At 38.1% G+C, this 19,460-nt stretch overlaps 1 protein-coding gene across 1 annotated transcript in view; it reads left to right on the forward strand.

Annotated features, from left to right (window-relative positions):
* The window catches only part of LOC129630306 (uncharacterized), a 73,412-nt gene extending 55,533 nt beyond the window's left edge, over window positions 1–17,879 (forward strand). The window contains exons 3-4 of the mRNA XM_055550807.1: window positions 16,485–16,578; window positions 17,653–17,879. Of these exons, the coding sequence (XP_055406782.1) occupies window positions 16,485–16,578; window positions 17,653–17,693 (135 nt within the window). The 3' untranslated portion in view covers window positions 17,694–17,879. The remainder of the gene's footprint in view (window positions 1–16,484; window positions 16,579–17,652) is intronic.
* The last annotated feature ends 1,581 nt before the right edge of the window (window positions 17,880–19,460 follow it).

A 19,460-nucleotide genomic window follows, 5' to 3' on the forward strand; every position in this document is an offset into this window, starting at 1 on the left:
TCTTTTTCCTTTTTCATACTGTTCATGGGGTTCTCAAGGCAAGAATACTGAAGTGGTTTGCCATTCCCTTCTCCATTGGACCACATTTTGTCAGAACTCTACCCCATGACCCTCCCATCTTGGGTGGCCCTACACAGCACAGCTTAGTTTCATTGAGTTAGACAAGGCTGTGGCCCATGTGATTAGATTGACTAGTTTTCTGTGATTGTGGTTTCAGTCTGTCTGCCCTCTGATGCCCTCTCTTAACGCCTACTATCTTAGTGGGTTTTCTCTTGCTTTGGAGGTGGGGTATCTCTTCACAGCTGTGTCAGCAAAGTGCAATGCACTGTAATTCACAAATATTCCCACTGAAGAGAGTATGCAGTAAAATAAGGAAGCAGGTAGGTGTTATTACAGGGATAACCAATAATCCACTCTCCTCTGTAATGCAAGTGATTTGAGTAACTTTGTTATTGACAATTTAGTTGACCCCAAACCAAAAATGTATCCACTGGAGCTGAGACTCATTACTTTAGTATCATTTTCATGTCAAGATCATCAGTGTGAATTCATTTTTTGTAAATTTATTTTAGTGAAGTATAGTTGATTTACTGGTCTGAGTTTTTAAATGTCTTGAAGGGGCGTTTGTGCATAGTGAAAACTATGTTCAATTACTTAGCTTTCTAATTAATTGAACTTTTATTAAAATTGTAATTAAAGAAGAAACTAGCTTCTTTTAGGCTTTTAATTTAACTACCAAATCTTATTCTACTAGTTATAAAACTAATAAGTAAAGAGCAATTATTTTCTTTTTCTTTGATGAATGTTCAATTAAATCAGATTGAATAGACTAAATTACTTTAATTAATTCCATTGAAAATTTAATAAAGTAGATTTTCTAGAATATTTTAGACTGTGTTTAGAAATTTATTTATTTTTAAGTATTTTATATACTTCCTAATAGCTCAATATCAAAACTGTCACAAAGAAAATTTTCCTATACATTTAAGACAGTCTTGTGAATATAATAAGATAGGATTGAAAATAAAGTGCATCTCCAGTTTTGAATTTTTTACAAAATTAGTCAACTTATCAGATACAGTTTTAGCTTAAAAGCACAATTTCAAAATTGTACATTTTAATTTCTACTCAAATCCTTTCACTAACCAGATTCAGTTAAACATTATAAATCATTTAGACATCAAATCTGAGCTTTAAAGCTAACACCATAACAAAAAAAATTATTCCAGACCTTGAACTCAAGATATGGATGATGTTGGGTTAATATATTTCCTTATCTCTTTATTTAATGTAAAATTTCCTGTGGTTGATAAACTTCATAATTATCAAAAGAAGCATATTTACCATTTCAGAGGAGTGAGGGTGACAATTGATGATAATAATATGATTAGTCAAGGGTTAGAAAGTGGGAATAAAAAGCAAGGACGTCACACAGGCTGACCATATGAACCTCAAATCAACATGTTTAGTTCCTTTTCAGAGTCACTACATAATCAGGGGCTTTAAATCCACACTCCCACCTAATTCTTTCACCAGATTTGCATGGTCTAAAATCTCTATACATAACCTCCATCTCATTACTGCTAGATAAAATTTCATTTTCAAATTTGGGGGATGCATGAGGCTTGAGATATGAAGTTGTATTGCTGTGTTTATCTCATCTCTCTCTGTCCAGACAGTTTCTTCTTGTTCCACAGAGCTCTCAGAATTTCCCATAACATAATCTAACATTTTGAATATGTTATTTTGATGAGCTCAATATCCACCAGAGAGATGGCTTCATAAACCCTAATTTGCAAAATTTTTAACAATTATGTTTTAATTGTGGTAAAATATATAATATTTTGGATGTGAGAGCTGGACTATAAAGAAAGCTGAGCACTGAAGAATTGATGCTTTTGAACTATGGTATTGGAGAAGACTTTTGAGAATCCCTTGGACTGCAAGGAGATCTAACCAGTCCATCCTAAAGGAAATCAGTCCTGGGTGTTCTTTGGAAGGACTGATGTCGAAGCTGAAACTCCAATATTTTGGCCACTTGACACGAAGAGCTGATTCATTTGAAAAGACCCTGATGCTGGGAAAGATTGAAGGCGAGAGGAGAAAGGGATGACAGAGGATGAGATGGTTGGATGGCATCACCGACTCAATGGACATGAGTTTGAGTAAACTCCGGGAGTTGGTGATAGTGAGGCCTGGCGTGCTGCAGTCCATGGGGTCGCAAAGAGTTGGACACTTCTGAGCAACTGAACTGAACTGATATAATATTTTAACCATTTTAAAATATACAGTTCTGTTGCATTGACTATGTTCACAATACTGTGCAACCAGTCACCACTATTTATTTCCAGAATATTTTCATTTTCCCAAAGAGAAACTCTCTACTCCTTAAACAAGTAATCATTGTTTTCTTCACCACCATGCCCAGCATACAGTAACTCTATTCTACTGTCTATTCCTATTCTAAGTATTTATTTATGTGGAATCATATGATATTTATAATTTTCTGTATGCTTTATTTCACTTAGTTTAATGTCTCCAATATTCACCCATATTGTAGCAGGTATCATAACTTCTATAATTTTTAAGGTTGAATAATTTTCCATTGTATGCATATAGCACATTTTGTTTAAGCTTTTATCTATTGATGGATGTGGGATTGTTTTTACCTTTGCCTATAGTGCTTCTATGAACATTAGTATAAAGTCCCTGCTTTCAACTGAGTCCTTGCTTTCAGCTCTTCATAGGGTATATCCAGAAGTGGAATTATTGGATCTTACAATAATTCTGGGATTTGACTTTTTGAGTAACTGCTATTCTGTTTTTCCACAATGGCTGTATCATTTTACATTTCCACCAGCAACGCATAAGAGTTCTAACTTTTCACATTTTTGTCAACACTTGTTATTTTCTGTTTTGTGTTTGTTTGTTTTTATAATAGCCATTCTAATGCATGTGAAGTGGTGTATCACTGTGGTTTTAATTTGCATTCCCATAATGACTAGTGATAAACATATTTTCATGTGCTTCAACAATTATATTTGACATAAAACTGAGTATGATGACAGGGAAAGATAATAATGTATGGAATTCAGATGTCGAAAGATTCAGGTTAGAATTTGAAGTCAAATAATTACCACTATAGGGCTTTCCTGGGGTGGCTCAGTGGTAGAGAATTCTGCCAATGCAGGAGATGCAGGAGACATAGGTTGGATCCCTGGGTTGGGAAGATCCCCTGCAAAAGGAAATGGCAACCCACTCCAGTATTTTTGCCTGGAAAATCCCATGGACAGAGGAGCTTGGTGGGCTACAGTCCATAGAGTCATAAAGAGTCAGACACAACTTAGTGACTGAACGCAAGAACAGAGCAATTACCAGTATACAACTTGGAATAATGTATTTAAACTCTTTGAGCCAGAGTGTCTTCACTTAGAACATGAGGGAAATCATACTTATTTTTCAGATCTTAAGGCATGCACTCAAATAATGTCATTATGGTTAGGATTATATAAGAAAATAAATTTAATGTTTCATATCAGGATGCTAGATAGACTGAAAAATTCCATATGAAATTTTGATTTTTCTGATAGTGAAGAAAATCTGTTTCCCAAGTCATTTACCATCACATTAAGGTAGAAATAAAAAGAAGATAGTACTTAAAATAATAAGACTAATGATTATAAAGTTGAATTTTAATGTATAAAAGCTAAAGTGAAATAAAATATTTAATGTCGTTTTTCTTAAATAAAACACATCCTACATTTTTTTCTCCCCTTCACTACTCCCAAGAACTTTTGCTTCGTTAAAGTTCTGAGTTAAACAACAAAAGAAATTCTAGGCTTCCTGCAATGGAGGCTTGAACAAACTCATAAATCTCTAGTTACTGGCATTTTTTAGTAGCAGACACAAGGGAGAGGTTTATTTGTTTAATAGAGGGGGAGATTAGGTCTGGTTGTGCTGTCTGGACATAGTGATAGATCTAACTCCCAGAATTATCTAAATGAGGACCATTATTTTGAATAAATTCTTCTCCCATGTCAGAGAAAATGGAGCCCAATCCCCTGTAATATAGACAAAGGAGAGGAAGGACATGGGACTGTCCACTCCTTTTTGGACAGAGACCTGTCACAGGTGAATGGAAGATTGATTAAAACATCCATTTTCTGACTTTCTGCCAAGTTATATCACTTATAGATAAAGAGAACTGGCCAGAAAAGTAATCCAGCTGCAGCCATTAACCACGCATTGCTGCCTCCCCTTTGGTGTTTAAGAACTCCCCTTTCATGGAAGAGATTGATGGCTATGTAGATTCATGGTACAGCTCTTAAAGCAATCAAGTATCAGAAACATAAAAATTCTGTACTCATAACACACTGAGCATATAAGACAGTCACTGAACTAGTCCTTGAAGGAATTAAAAAATACTCTGCAGCCCTTCTGGTTGAGGACAGTCCCTAGGTCTCTCAAGAGAAAAATGAGTGAGCATTCATGGATTCCACTGAAATGCGGAGGTTAATGATAATGGTCATCTGTTATTGTGTCTTCCTAATGCAAGAGCACACAAGGTAGAAACGATCTATTTTTACAAAAATGACTCAAGCCTGGAGTTGAATCTTCGAACTACCACTTCATATCTGTGGGTGACCTGGGAAAATATACTTAATTTCAGTGACTTTCGATCCCCTCTTGGCTAAAATGGAGATAACCCTACCAGCCTCACAGGACTGTTGGTACTCAGAAATGTGATAAAGTTAGGGAATGCACGCAGCACAGGGCCAGACTAGCAGGTATTCAAAATGAGTTTGTTTCCCATTTTTTCTAATCTTTGTATTCATTATTATTGTTTATAAACTTCCCATATGCATGCGTGCTCAGTCACTCAGTAGTACTCCGCAACCTATGGACTAGAGCCCACCTCTCTCCATGGGATTTCCCAGGCCAGAATACAGGAGTGGGTTACCATTTTCTCCTCCAGGGGATCTTCCTAACCCAGAGATCCAACCCACTTCTTCTGCAATGGCAGGTGGATTAGTTACCACTGAGCCACCTGGGAAGCCCAACTACCTATAAATGTAACTTATTTCTCTAACTTAAGCTCATTTCTCTAACTTAAGCTATTCAAGGATAGAAAAATCATGTCTCCTTTTGTTCTATACTAATATAGGGCATTGCATGTAGTAAATCAATATAGCATGTCTTTTTTTCTAATTATAAAAATAATACATGTTCATTTTAAATAACTTAGACAGAGTGAAGTAAGCCAGAAAGAAAAACACCAATACAGTATACTAACGCTTATATATGGAATTTAGAAAGATGGTAAGGATAACCCTGTATGCAAGACAGCAAAAGAGACACATGTATAGAACAGTCTTTTGGACTCTGTGGGAGAGGGAGAGGGTGGGATGATTTGGGAGAACGGCATTGAAACATGTATAATATCATATAAGAAACAAATCACCAGTCCAGGTTCGATGCAGGATAAAAGATGCTTGGGGCTGGTGCACTGGGATGACCCAGAGGGATGGTATGGGGAGGGAGGTGGGAGGGGGGTTCAGGATGGGGAGCACGTGTACACCCATGGTGGATTCATGTTAATGTATGGCAAAACCAATAAAATATTGTACAGTAAAATAAATAACTTAGAAAGTACTGAGACTGTAAAGAAAAAAAATTAAATGTCTCATAATACAACAGCACAGAGAGAGCCATTCATAGCTAATTTTGGCATATTTCCTGCTTATCTTTTCCCTTATGTATGTTTTAAAAAATTAGGATCATTTCCTACAGGTCTGTCATCTGTTTTTCATTTAACTTTATACAATGAACATTTTTCATATCAGTATTTTTCAAAAATGTGAATTCTTAGAACTTCATAGTTGTCCACCAACTGAATGGTCACACTTTATTTTACTTTCCTTTTGCACATTTGTTTCCAAATTTCCACTATTATAAATAACAATTCATTAAAACATGTATGCAAATCCTTGTGTGAATTTTTTATTATTCCCTTAAAAAATTTTAGGAGTGGAATTAAAAGATCAAAAATAAAGCATATTTTTAAGACTCATCTTTCTCCTCTCCGGGCTTGCCTGATAGTTCAGTTGGTAAAGAATCCGCCTGCAATGCAGGGGACTCCAGTTTGAATCCTGGTTCAGGAAGATTCACTGGAGAAGGGATAGGCTACCCACTCCAGTATTCTGGCCTGGAGAATTCCATGGAATGTATAGTCGATGGTGTCACAAAGAGTCGGATACAACTGAGCGACTTTCACTCTTCTTTCTTTAATTAATAGTACTAAATGATTTTTCTAATTTATAAAGGACTCATTATATAAGATTCAGGTATTACAAATATTATTTCTTTCCCTAGGTTAGTGAAGCTTTCCAGCTATTATGTTTTCAAACAAGATTTCTGCCCCTTTCTCTCTCTCTTCTCTAGGACCTCTATAATGGAGATGTTAGTCTACTTGATGTTGTCCCATATGCTGGCGTGCTGTGATTCATGGGCGCTCAACTGAGCGACTGAACTGACTGACTGACTGACATAAGCTCCTTTATACTCTCTTCATTTTTTTCATTCTTTTTTCCTCTTGCTACTCTTATTGCATTCAGGGCAAAACACTGATTATAACAGTCCCAGGGGACCCAGAAGGCAGTCACCCCTAACCTCTGGAGTCAGGCTGTCAATAAGTCTCCCTAGGCTGCAACCACAAAGATGCCTGGAGAGGACAGAATTCATCTGCCTTCTGGGAGATACTGGTGCCGTGGTGCAGGGGAAAGGGAAAGGCCCGATGGTGGTTCCCACCAGTCTCCATTCTGACAGAGTGTTCCAGCAGGTTCCTAGATGTGTGTGTTAAATTAAATTGACTGCCCATCAGAAAGTGAAAGTGAAAGTCGCTCAGTCGTGCACAACTCTTTGAGACCCCATGGACTGTAGTCCATGGAATTCTCCAGGCCAGAATACTGGAGTGAGTAGCCTTTCCCTTCTCCAGGGGATCTTCCCAACCCAGGGATTGAACCCACGTCTCCCATATGGCAGGTGGATTCTTTACCAGCTGAGCCACAAGGGAAGACCAAGTATACTGGAGTGGGTAGCCTATCCCTTCTGCCAGGGATCTTCCTGACCCAGGAATCGAACTGGAGTCTTCTGCATTGCAGGCAGATTCTTTACCAACTGAGCTGATACGGGAAGCCCTATCAGGCCAATATCTTAATATAAGCAAGTAAGCCTTCTTCACTTTAAGACTGGGCAAAAAATTTCCTTATAGGTCTCAATGACCCATTCAGTCAGCAAACTGTATGCTGACTCCATTTTATGCCCTGAACTAAGGGATGGAATGCCAAGATGAACTGGACATGAATACATTTTCTCAAGGAATTCATGCTTTAACAGACCTAGAAAAATTACAATTATAGTATGGTATCAATAATAATAATGCTGACAAAAGCCTGAGAGGAACTCTAATGTCGAAAATAGTGAAAGAAGTGAAGTATGTTTTCCAAATGTAAAGAGAAATTTTTTTAATTATTGTTTAAAAAATATTTATTTACCTTTTACATTGTGGCTGAACAGGTGATACAGTGGGGAAAAAAATTCCCTACATGAGTCTTATCATACATATTAATACATGATTACAAGTAGTACTAAGGAGGATACCATGGAGACTGGAGAACCAGGAGAAAAACAGTTAAGCCAAGATATTAAGGATAAGTAGAGTAGGCAGGAAAAGAGTACAGCTGGGGCATTCCCAGCAGAAAGAACAGTTTAAATAAAAACACAATGTGGAAAAGACGTTGACATATTTATGTGGCTACCAAGGAGATGTCCAATGAGATAATATACACTAAAGCACTTTGGAAGCTATAAATCCCTAAATTATTCAAAATGTTAATCACAGTTGGCAAAACAATTCACATGGATAGTTATATATTTATATGGTGCTCTGCAACTTATATATTGATCTCATAAATAACATGTTACTTGATCCCCAGCATGACTGAAGAAGCCCTAAGATATGAATATGGTGTCCAGTTATTTTTTCCTCTGAAATTTCTACAAGAGAAAATTTTAGCTTCTCTTTCATGTATCATTTCTTGTTCATCCCAGAAAAGTGGAAGCAATAGTGACTTCTCTTTCTCATTAAACATGCACCATCACTCACCAAGTTCTACTGATTATAGCACAAAACCAATATTCGAATCTGTTCACGCTTCTCTATTTTCACCTATATTAATACAAATTTTGAGCTGATAATCTCATCCCTGGGCTTCAGGAGCCCCTTCTCATACCCTTTCAATCCCCGCCAACATCCTTAGTCTATGTGGTCATGTAAGTTATAGTTGTGAAACAAATTATAGTACTTTCTCATTTAAAAATCTACAGATTAAGGAGCACAACTGAATTTGTAAATGCTCTTTATCCATAGGACATCAGAGAAGCAAGTAAGATGAGGGGAAAGGAGCTGAGGCTCTAGATTAGAGATGGATGAAGACCCATATATATATTGAATTAGCCAGAGCCTAAGTTATTTAGCAGGTTTGCCTTTGGATGTTCAAATCTGATCTATTTTCAAAAAAATCAAACTGAATATTTATTTTTCACATTTTCTCTCTTTAAACGACGAAACAACATCTTCTGTAAAATATCTGTGTAATGATAATCAAGAGATATTTTCCTCATAGTATCATCAAATTTGTACATGTAACCTTTGTTTATAAAACACGTTTTCTTTCCCTGTGCTCATCTCAGGAACACAGAAGATAATTTTCCAAACACTTTCCTAGGCTTTTTTAAACACCTCAATCCCATTCAGGGTCCGTGTGACTAAATGTAACATCCATTAGCTTTTACAAAGATCTTCCAAGCATTTTAAACCAAACTTTATACCAATAGCTATCTGCCTTCATGTTGAAATTGTTTCCAGAATATGACATGGATTTGGCTATGGTTGGGGACAGACACCTGTCTACTCCATGTCGGTACATTTATTTGACTTCCTAGAAAGAAGCACAGGGACAAAAGGACCTAATTCTATATATTTTATTCTTCATTGTTCATGGAAACATGGGCCGATAGTCATTGATGCCAAAGAGATATCGAACACCATCACCGATTTTCTTTTGAAAAGGTTTAGTAAGGAGGGAAGAAAGACTGAAATAGAGTAGAACTTCTCACCAGGACTAGAGATTTTTTTTTTCTATCTTTACCAATTAGCATTAGGAAATGCTGCTCCTAGCATGAGATGAAGCAGAGATCTAAGTTTTCAAAGTCATTGTCACTGCTGAAATCCAAGAAACAGATGATGATAGTAGAAGCTTTCCTAACTTAAAGCTCTTTTGAAATCCTCATTTAATTTGCACACAGACCAGATAAACTTCTTCCATATTTGGGGCATGCAAAGTAAGACTCCTGCCAATAATGGAAATAGTCATGCCATAAAATCCACATTATCTAACAGCTTGGCCTTTAGGTAGTTATATTTCTTGTCAATGGACTGAAAGAAAGATTGTTATTCTTTGCTTTTAAAGCTTTGTCAAGTAATAATGGATCCAGCAATGTCTTTTGAAACTCTTGATAGCCCAAGATGGACAGTTAAAATAGTGTCTTACTGTCATATATTCCCTATCAATATCTTTCATATCATTGTACCTCTCCTTACAAATCTAACTATGATTTGCCATAAACTGAACTGTAACCTGGGAATCTAGCTGTGTTCTGTAGACTCATAAATCATCAACTATCTCAAATAACAGCATGTCTGAATTCAGGGGGCAGTTTTGTAGATATATGAGACAGAATGGAACATAGCTTATTCTTTTGCTGTTATATTGAGTTTGCTATATGACAGTAGCAAGAACACAATTTTTTTTTCTTAAACAGCCAGGTCTTGGAAAGTACAAAGAGAGGGAAAATGTAATTTTCATGACTATACTGACACTTTAATATGCCACGAGGAAGAGAGTATAATTATGGAAATAGTTCTATTATTGGACTTGTAAAGATTATATTTTAAATAATCATTCATTTACTGCACTGTTACAAAATTTTTAAGTTGAGAGTGATGATTATAAGAAAGCAGCCACTAGAGATTTAAGAAAATTAGTATAATGTAGCAATCTTACTAATTTTTTGATTACTGAATTATGACTTCAAAAATGATTCTAGGACAATCCATTACTCAAGAAAGATCAGAACAGCCATGCACCTGCTGGAGATTTACCCACAGTTAGGGGAAGTTTGCTGCTACTTAATAAAGTTCGAATGGTGAAAGATAAAGATAATGTCTTGATTATAAAAAAAAAAAAAGAATGATGAACATTGGGGTACACGTGTCTCTTTCAATTCTGGTTTCCTCAGTGTGTATGCCCAACAGTGGGATTGCTGGGTCATAAGGCAGTTCTATTTCCAGTTTTTTAAGGAATCTCCACACTGTTCTCCATAGTGGCTGTACTAGTTTGCATTCCCACCAACAGTGTAAAAGGGTTCCCTTTTCTCCACACCCTCTCCAGCATTTATTGCTTGTAGACTTTTGGATCGCAGCCATTCTGACTGGTGTGAAATAGTACCTCATAGTGGTTTTGATTTGCATTTCTCTGATAATGAGTGATGTTGAGCATCTTTTCATGTGTTTGTTAGCCATCTGTATGTCTTCTTTGGAGATAGCCAGGACATGGAAGCAACCTAGATGTCCATCAGCAGATGAATGGATAAGAAAGCTGTGGTACACATACACAATGGAGTATTACTCAGCCATTAAAAAGAATACATTTGAATCAGTTCTAATGAGGTGGATGAAACTGGAGCCTATTATACAGACTGAAGTAAGCCAGAAAGAAAAACACCAATACAGTTTACTAATGCATATATATGGAATTTAGAAAGATGGTAACAATAACCCTGTATAGAAGACAGCAAAAGAGACACTGATGTATAGAACAGTCTTATGGACTCGGTGGGAGAGGGAGAGGGTGGGATGATTTGGGAGAATGGCATTGAAACATGTATAATATCATGTATGAAACGAGTCGCCAGTCCAGGTTTGATGCACGATACTGGATGCTTGGGGCTGGTGCGCATGGGACGACCCAGAGGGATGGTATGGGAAGGGAGGAGGGAGGAAGGTTCAAGATGGGGAGCACATGTATACCTGTGGCGGATTCATTTTGATATATGCAAAACCAATACAATATTGTAAAGTTAAAAAATAAAATTAAATAATAAAATTTAAAAAAAAGAATGAGTATGTAAAGCTTCATAAGCAGTCTGAGGTTGAGGGACAGACACATTGAACATGGAGTATATTGTAAATGTTTGATATGAGTCATTTCATTCAATTTTAACAGTAACCCTATGAAATAAGGTCTGTTGCTGTCCCTCTCATATTCCCTTCTACTTACTGCTTCAGTGCACACTGCCCAGCTTCCGATCTCCAGCAACTGTATTTCTTCAACCAGTACCCAAGGGCTTTCTCTGACTTGGGAAACACACAGTGCTAGCTTGCGAGACAGGCTAGTAGGCTGGCAGGGAATTAACTCCCACTGGAGCAGCCTTCTTCCAAACTGGCAAGAGTTGGTATCTTGCCTCTCACAACCACAACCCCCAACTTTGTAGGGTAAGTGCACTGATTCCCAAAATTTCCCCTTGTGAGCTTCAGCTCCAAGTCCCACAAGTTAACTGCCCCCAAACACACATTTTGTTGGCTACCTTCTCCTCCCTGTCTCACTTTTACTTATTCCTCCCTCTACATTTTTTTTCCTTTCTCTACGTTTCAAATAAGTTTCAAAGTCAGCTCCTAGGAAAACTCAAGGTAAGACATTTCTATCTTACAGAAGGGGAAACCGAGGTTTATAAGAGTTACTTCTATACATTCACACAGTTACTCCCAGGATGTGGGCCCAGGAGATTGTCTTCAAGTTCCAGCACTTACTCATTAGATATAGAGCATGCATTTGGTAAAGTAAAAAGTTTTCAACTTCACCTTCAACAATGCACTCCTAAGCACTCACATTTTAATTATTAGAGTTTTATTAAACTCTGTCCACTCAAGCATCTCAGTTTTGAGTAAAGCTGAGAAACATCTTTAGGAAAACAAAATATAGTCAAAATAATCCAAGATCCAAATTTATTTCAAAAAAAAGATCCAATTTTTATTTCAAGTGTGTTGGGGTGGGGGTAGGGCTAATTGGGTGAAGGCAGTCAGAAGGACAGACTTACAGCTATAAGAAATATCAGTACTAGGGATGCAATGTACAACATGATAAATATAATTAACACTGTTGCATGGTCAGAAAGATCCTCTGGAGAAGGAAGTGGCAGCCTGGGAAATATCATGGATAGAGGAGCCTGGCAGGGGTCCATGGGGGTCACAAAAGAGTTCAACACCACTTGACTAAATAACAATAACAAAAGCCATAGTTCCCATATAGAAAGTTGTTTAGAAAGTAAATCTTAAGAGTGCTTATCATGTATGAAATGAGTTGCCAGTCCAGGTTCGATGCACGATACTGGATGCTTGGGGCTGGTGCACTGGGACGACCCAGAGGGATGGAATGGGGAGGGAGGAGGGAGGAGGGTTCAAGATGGGGAACACATGTATACCTATGGTGGATTCATTTTGATATTTGGCAAAACTAATACAGTTATGTAAAGTTTAAAAATAAAATAAAATTAAAAAAAAATAAAAAAAAATAAATTTAAAAAAAAAAAAAAGAGTGCTTATCACAAGAAAAATTTTCTTTTCTTTTTCTTTTCTTATGTACCTATGAGATAATTAAGGTTCACAAAATTTATTGTGATAATCATTTTTTGATGTAAGTCAATCATTATGCTGTATACTTTAAACTTACACAGTGATGTGTATCAACTAAATATCAGTAAAACTCCCTCAATAAAACTAAAAGACCTTAAATTCTTACTGTTCAAACATAAAAAGACTGGACAAAACAAGCTACTTGAAATGTAGGTGATTTATTTTAAGAATTAAAACAGAAGTCTTAATGTCTATTCTATCATAGCCAACTTCTATTTTAGAAATAGAAATGCCCAGTATAGTTAAGTACCCAGCTCATAGCAAGCTGTCAACAAATTTGCTTAGGATTCTTGGTGCCTCCATTGTAAAGGGAGTGGTTCTCTCCTATGCATCAGAATCACCAGGAGCTTTTGAATTCTCTGTGAAATCTCAACTCCTCTCCATGAAATCTGAACTCTTCTCCATGAAATCTGGACTCAATATATTTAGAAAGGTGTATTTTTAAAAGCTCCAGATGAGTTTCTGGAATAAAGATACAGGGTTATCACCAGTACATGTGTCATAGCCAGGGTTGAAAGAAACTTTGTGCTCCAACCTGCCTGATTAGTTCTGGTTTCAAGGAGTAAAAGAGTTAAAGAAAACAGACACTGTTGAAAGCCAACCTGCTCATCTCAGGCTTTTCTTAAGAAATCAGCCCTTGAAAATACTCAGACATTTTAATATGCTTGTCAGGAATCTCTGGGCATTCTTGAATTTTCCCATAAAATTTAAATATCCCAGCTATAATTTTGAGATGTCATCTTTTCTCTGTATGTAAGCAAATTTTAAGTGTGACTTTATTAGTAGGATTTTATTCAACATTATGGATTTGGGTTAATAGATTTTATGCTGAGAATGGTTTATTTCCCAAAAGCTGCTCTATCATCAAAACAATTGTGTTTCTTAAATTCCAGACTAACTTGTAGTATGATTAAATTATGTGACATTTAGAGAAAAGCAAAAATATTGCAGAATTAAATAAAATTCAAGAATTTTTAAACTATGATTTATAAAGCAAAAGAGCAAATTTGAGTACGGTATCATGACTAACTCAAGAGTGATTTATTAAACGCTCATGTTTAGCTATAGCTCAGCTAGAGATATATGATCTGGTCTTTGAAATATGTGTTTTTCCTGGTCAGGAGGTAGCCTGAAGAGATGATCCTGTACTGGTTCAGCTTTAGAATTCAGAAACACTTAAAATCTAGGAACCTGATTGCTTCTGATTTCCATCTATTATTCTATTTCTACTGTCTCAAGTTGACTATTTATGAAACCAGTTCATAATACCAGGGATATAGCATGCTAAAAAAATCATAGTGATTCTGCTGCTGCTAAGTCACTTCAGTCGTGTCCGACTCTGTGCGACCCCATGGACTACAGCCCACCAGGCTCCCCCGTCCACGGGAGCCTCCAGGCAAGAGTACTGGAGTGGGGTGCCATTGCCTTCTCTGATAGTGATTATAGGCTATCAAAATTTCAGTGTAGAGCCTCCCTGGTGGCTCAGTGGTAAAGAATCCACCTACCAAGGCAGGAGACACAGGTCTGATCCCTGGACTGGGAAGATCCCACATGCCTCAGAGCAACTAAGCTCATAGGCGGCAGCTATTAAGCCTGTGCTCTAGAGGCCCCCTGCTGCAACTGCTGAAGCCCAAGCACCTAGGGTCCAGGCTCTTTAACAACAGAAGCCACCACAGTGAAGCCCATACACAGCAACTAGAGAGTAGCTCTGCTCACCTCAACTAAGAAAAGCCTGTGTAGCAACAAAGACCCAGTACAGCAAAAAATAAATAAATGGATTATTTTTAAAAATTTCAGTGTAGATTTAGATAGAGGCAAATTAAATTCATTTTTAAAGGGAAAATCCTGCTGTAATATTAATGAAAGAGTGCTAAGGTTCCAAGTTTAGAGATGCCAATCTGACAAAGTTTCTGTTACGAGCTTTGAGGAAGCTTACAGTCAGTGAGAAAGGCTTTAGTTGGATTCTCTAACCTTTGAAAAGGGCTACCCCAGGAATTCACACTGCACACCTGAATGGCTATAAAAACAAGAATTGACTAGACTGCTTAGATGCTCAGTGTGTCTGCCTCTTTGTGACCCTATGGACGGTAGCCTGCCAGGTTCCACTGTCCATGAGATTTCTCAGGCAAGAACACTAGAGTGGATTGCCATGTCCTTCTCTAAAGAATATTCTAAGTTAAATTCTATAGCAGAAAAAAAGGTAGGTTGTTATGGTTTATGTTGCTGCTGCTGCTGCTAAGTTGCTTCAGTCATGTCCGAATCTGTGTGACCCCATAGATGGCAGCCCACCAGGCTCCCCTGTCCCTGGGATTCTCCAGGCAAGAACACCGGAGTGGGTTGCCATTTCCTTCTCCAATGCATGAAAGTGAAACTGAAGTCACTCAGTTGTGTCCTACTCTTTGGGACCCCATGGACTGCAGCCTACCAGGCTCCTCTGTCCATGGGATTTTCCAGGCAAGAGTACTATCAGATCAGATCAGTCGCTCAGTCATGTCCGACTCTTTGCGACCCCATGAATCGCAGCACGCCAGGCCTCCCTGTCCATCACCAACTCCCGGGGTTCACTCAGACTCACGTCCATAGCATATTGGGCACCTACTGACCTGGGGAGTTTCTCTTTCAGTATCCTATCATTTTGCCTCTTCATACTATTCATGGGGTTCTCAAGGCAAGAATACTGAAGTGGTTTGCCATTTCCTTCTCCAGTGGACCACATTCTGTCAGATGTCTCCACCATGACCCACCCATCTTGGGTTGCCCCATGGGCATGGCTTAGTTTCATTGAGTTAGACAAGGCTGTGGTTCTAGTGTGATTAGATTGACTAGTTTTCTGTGAGTATGGTTTCAGTGTGTTTGCCCTCTGATGCCCTCTTGCAACACCTGGTATAGCCAGGTATAATAATGAAAATAGAAACCACTCTAGCACAAAAACCAATTCGAACTGAAACCAGAAGTTAGACTGTACTGGTACACAGGAGGTAAAACTTATAATTTCATATTAACTGGCTAAAAAATCAAAATGATAGAAAAGATAGTCTGAAAGGCATTGCAAGGCAAAGAAGATTTTAGAGTATAGTTAACAAATTTCGGCATGTGAAATATAAAGGGAGATATTTGTGATTAAACATGGAAGGCTAAATGCAATACCTTCCTAAACCTACAGTAATGATAATATTAGGTAGTTAGAATAGGAAAAGCAGTCCAAAATGGTGGCTAAAAGACAAAGAAAGGGAAAAGCCTGAAAAAATGGAACAAAAGAAAATCCATGGACTGGAGTGAGAACTTCAGGTGAAACAAACATGCCCCCTTCTTTGCTAGCCCAGTTTGCACAGGGCAGGCTCAGTGGGGAGCGGACAAAAACGTATAAAAAGAGGAAGCCAAGATGGATTGAGGCCTCTCCTTTTTGGATCAGCCCGCCATCATGCCTCAGGGGTGTGTTATCCTTTGCTTGCCAAAATAAAACTGAGTTGTAACTAATCTGTAACACTGGTCCACCATTTCAGATCTTTGCTGCAGCGAGACAGAACTGAGGGAATTACACACTCCCATGACAATAATGCATTAGTTTCCATTGCTGTTGGAATAAATGACCATAAATTTAGCAGCTTAAGAAGCACAAATTTCTTCCTTTCTGAAGGCTTTAGGGGATAATCTATTTCCTTATCTTTTTCAGCTTCTAGAGGATCTAGACCAGGGGTCCCCAACTCCCAGGGCTACAGACCAGTACCAGTCCATGGCCTGTGAGGAACTGGGCCGCACAGCAGGAGGTGAGTGGCAAGTGGGCAAGCGGAGCTTCCCCTGTATTTACAGGCTCTCCCATGTCTCTCATTAGCACCTGAGTTCCACCTCCTGTCAGACCAGTGGCAGCACTATATTCTTATAGGAGAAGGAACTCTACTGAGAACTGTGCATGGGAAGGATCTATGTTGCAGGCTCCTCATGAGAATTATCCCAAAACCATCCCTCCACTCACCTTGGTCCATGGAAAATTTGTCTTTCACAAAACCAGTACCTGGTGCCAAAAAGGATGGAGGTTGCTGATCTAGAGGTCACTCACCTTCCTTGACTCATGGCCCCCTCCTTGTACCTTGCAAGCCAGCATCATTGCATCTCTCTGATCATTCTTGCATAGTTGCCTCTGACTCTTTTCTGCTGCTTCCCTCTTCCACTTTAAGGGTCCTTTGATAACATTTGTCCCATCACATAATCCAGAATACCTCTCTACCTTAAATTCAGCTGGTTTGCAACCTTGATTCCTTTTGCTGTATAATATAGCACATTCACATACTCCAAGGATTAGATTATAGAATTCTTAATGGTAGACCATTATTCTATCTGCCCCAGACAATCAAAGGATGAAAGAAGGGAGAGGGTGTGAATCAATTAACAAATCCAAAGTGAAAGAGGACTTCCCTGTAGTCAAGTGGTAAAGAATCTGCCTGCAATGCAGGAGACCAGGGTTCAATCCCTGGGTTGGGAAGATCCTCTGGAGAAGGGAATGCAATCCACTCCAGTATTCTTGCCTGGAGAATTCCATGGACAGAGAAGCCTGGCAGGCTACAGTTCATGGTGTCGCAAAGAGTCAGCCACTACTGAGTAACTAACACACCAAGTGAAGGGGTGGAGAGATGAGAGTAGCACAAAGAAGTAACCTGAGAATTGTGGTTAGTGACTCAGCAGACCAGAGAATGTTACCATCTTCATCAACAAGTGGGAAAGTACAGAAGCAGGCTAATTCCCATCCTGTAACCATAACATGTAGGAGAGTAAGTGGGGGGTGGGGGGAATGTATATATGACATAAGACTTGCTAAAGCTCCAGCTCCTCTCCTCAACTTTTAGCTTCCTTGAAACTGTCTCTTCAGAATGCCTGCAGAAACTAAATTCATCTCTTGAGAGGATGAATCAGAAAGACTTAACAACTCAGGGACTCTGAGCACAACTGGACAATGAAACATCACACTGAGGCTCATGGATGAAATACAAGTCTAAGTGTTGAATACTGAAAACCCCAGACTCCTTTCCTTTCCCTACTAGTCCTGAGAATGAATACTGGTAGATTATAAATCCATTTCTGGGGAAATAAACTAATCCCCAAATAAAGAACCACAGCAATTGTTGGAAGCCAAACTATTAGGGGAACACATGTATACCTGTGGCGGATTCATTTTGATATTTGGCAAATCTAATACAGTTATGTAAAGTTTAAAAATAAAATAAAATTAAAAAAAAAAAAAAAAAAAAAAAAAAAAACAAACTATTAATAAAATTGACTGTTTTCTTCATTTCATCATCCTACAGTGAAGCCCAATAGTTACCACTAGTCAGAGTTTAGCACATACTCAGAGAACTTCCAATTAACTGTTTTTACTGCAATATGATTCATCCTTTACAATGTACAGTTCAGTAGTTTTTTGTATAGTCACAGCACTGTGCAACCATCATTATCTAATTTCAAGTATTTCCATCACCCCTAAAAGAAGCCCCTCACTCAGCAGTTATTCCCCATTCTTCCCTAATCCCAACCCCTGGCAAATGTGAGTCTATTTTCTGTCTCTATGCATTTGACTATTCTGATCATTTCATGTACAAGGCTCTGTGTCTGGCTTCTTTCATCTATCATAATGTTTTCTAAGTTTATTCCTTATGTAGTGTGTATCAGTACTTCATTCCTTTTTGGGGTTGGCCAATTTACTACTTTTATGGATACACCACATTTTGTTTATCTGTTTATCATTTGATGGACATTTGGGTTGTTTCCATTTTTTGGTTGAATAATACCACTATTCACAGTCATATACAGGTTTTTATGTAAAATAGTACAAATGGTTCACCATTTTTACATTCCCACCAGCCATAAATGAAAATTTCATTTCTCCGCAACCTGACATTTTTTATTCTGACTCCTAATACATAAGTGGTTTCTCACTGTACTTTTTTCCTTGTCATTTTTGTAATAGCTAAGGATGTAGAGCATTTTTTCAGGTGCTTACCTCCAAATCTTCATTCATTCCTTTCTTCATTTAAAAATATTTATTAAGAACTTACAGAATTATTTATTTTATTTTATTTTATTTTTAAACTTTACAAAATTGTATTAGTTTTGCCAAATATCAAAATGAATCCGCCACAGGTATACATGTGTTCCCCATCCTGAACCCTCCTCCCTCCTCCCTCCCCATTCCATCCCTCTGGGTCATCCCAGTGCACCAGCCCCAAGCATCCAGTATCGTGCATCGAACCTGGACTGGCAACTCGTTTCATACATGATATTTTACATGTTTCAATGCCATTCTCCCAAATCTTCCCACCCTCTCCCTCTCCCTCTCCCACAGAGTCCATAAGACTGTTCTATACATCAGTGTCTCTTTTGCTGTCTCGTACACAGGGTTATTGTTACCATCTTTCTGAATTCCATATATATGCGTTAGTATACTGTATTGGTGTTTTTCTTTCTGGCTTACTTCACTCTGTATAATAGGCTCCAGTTTCATCCACCTCATTAGAACTGATTCAAATGTATTCTTTTTAATGGCTGAGTAATACTCCATTGTGTATATGTACCACAGCTTTCTTATCCATTCATCTGCTGATGGGCATCTAGGTTGCTTCCATGTCCTGGCTATTATAAACAGTGCTGCGATGAACAC

The sequence above is a fragment of the Bubalus kerabau genome, chromosome 16 (genome assembly GCF_029407905.1).
Source record: "Bubalus kerabau isolate K-KA32 ecotype Philippines breed swamp buffalo chromosome 16, PCC_UOA_SB_1v2, whole genome shotgun sequence".
NCBI lineage: Eukaryota > Metazoa > Chordata > Mammalia > Artiodactyla > Bovidae > Bubalus > Bubalus kerabau.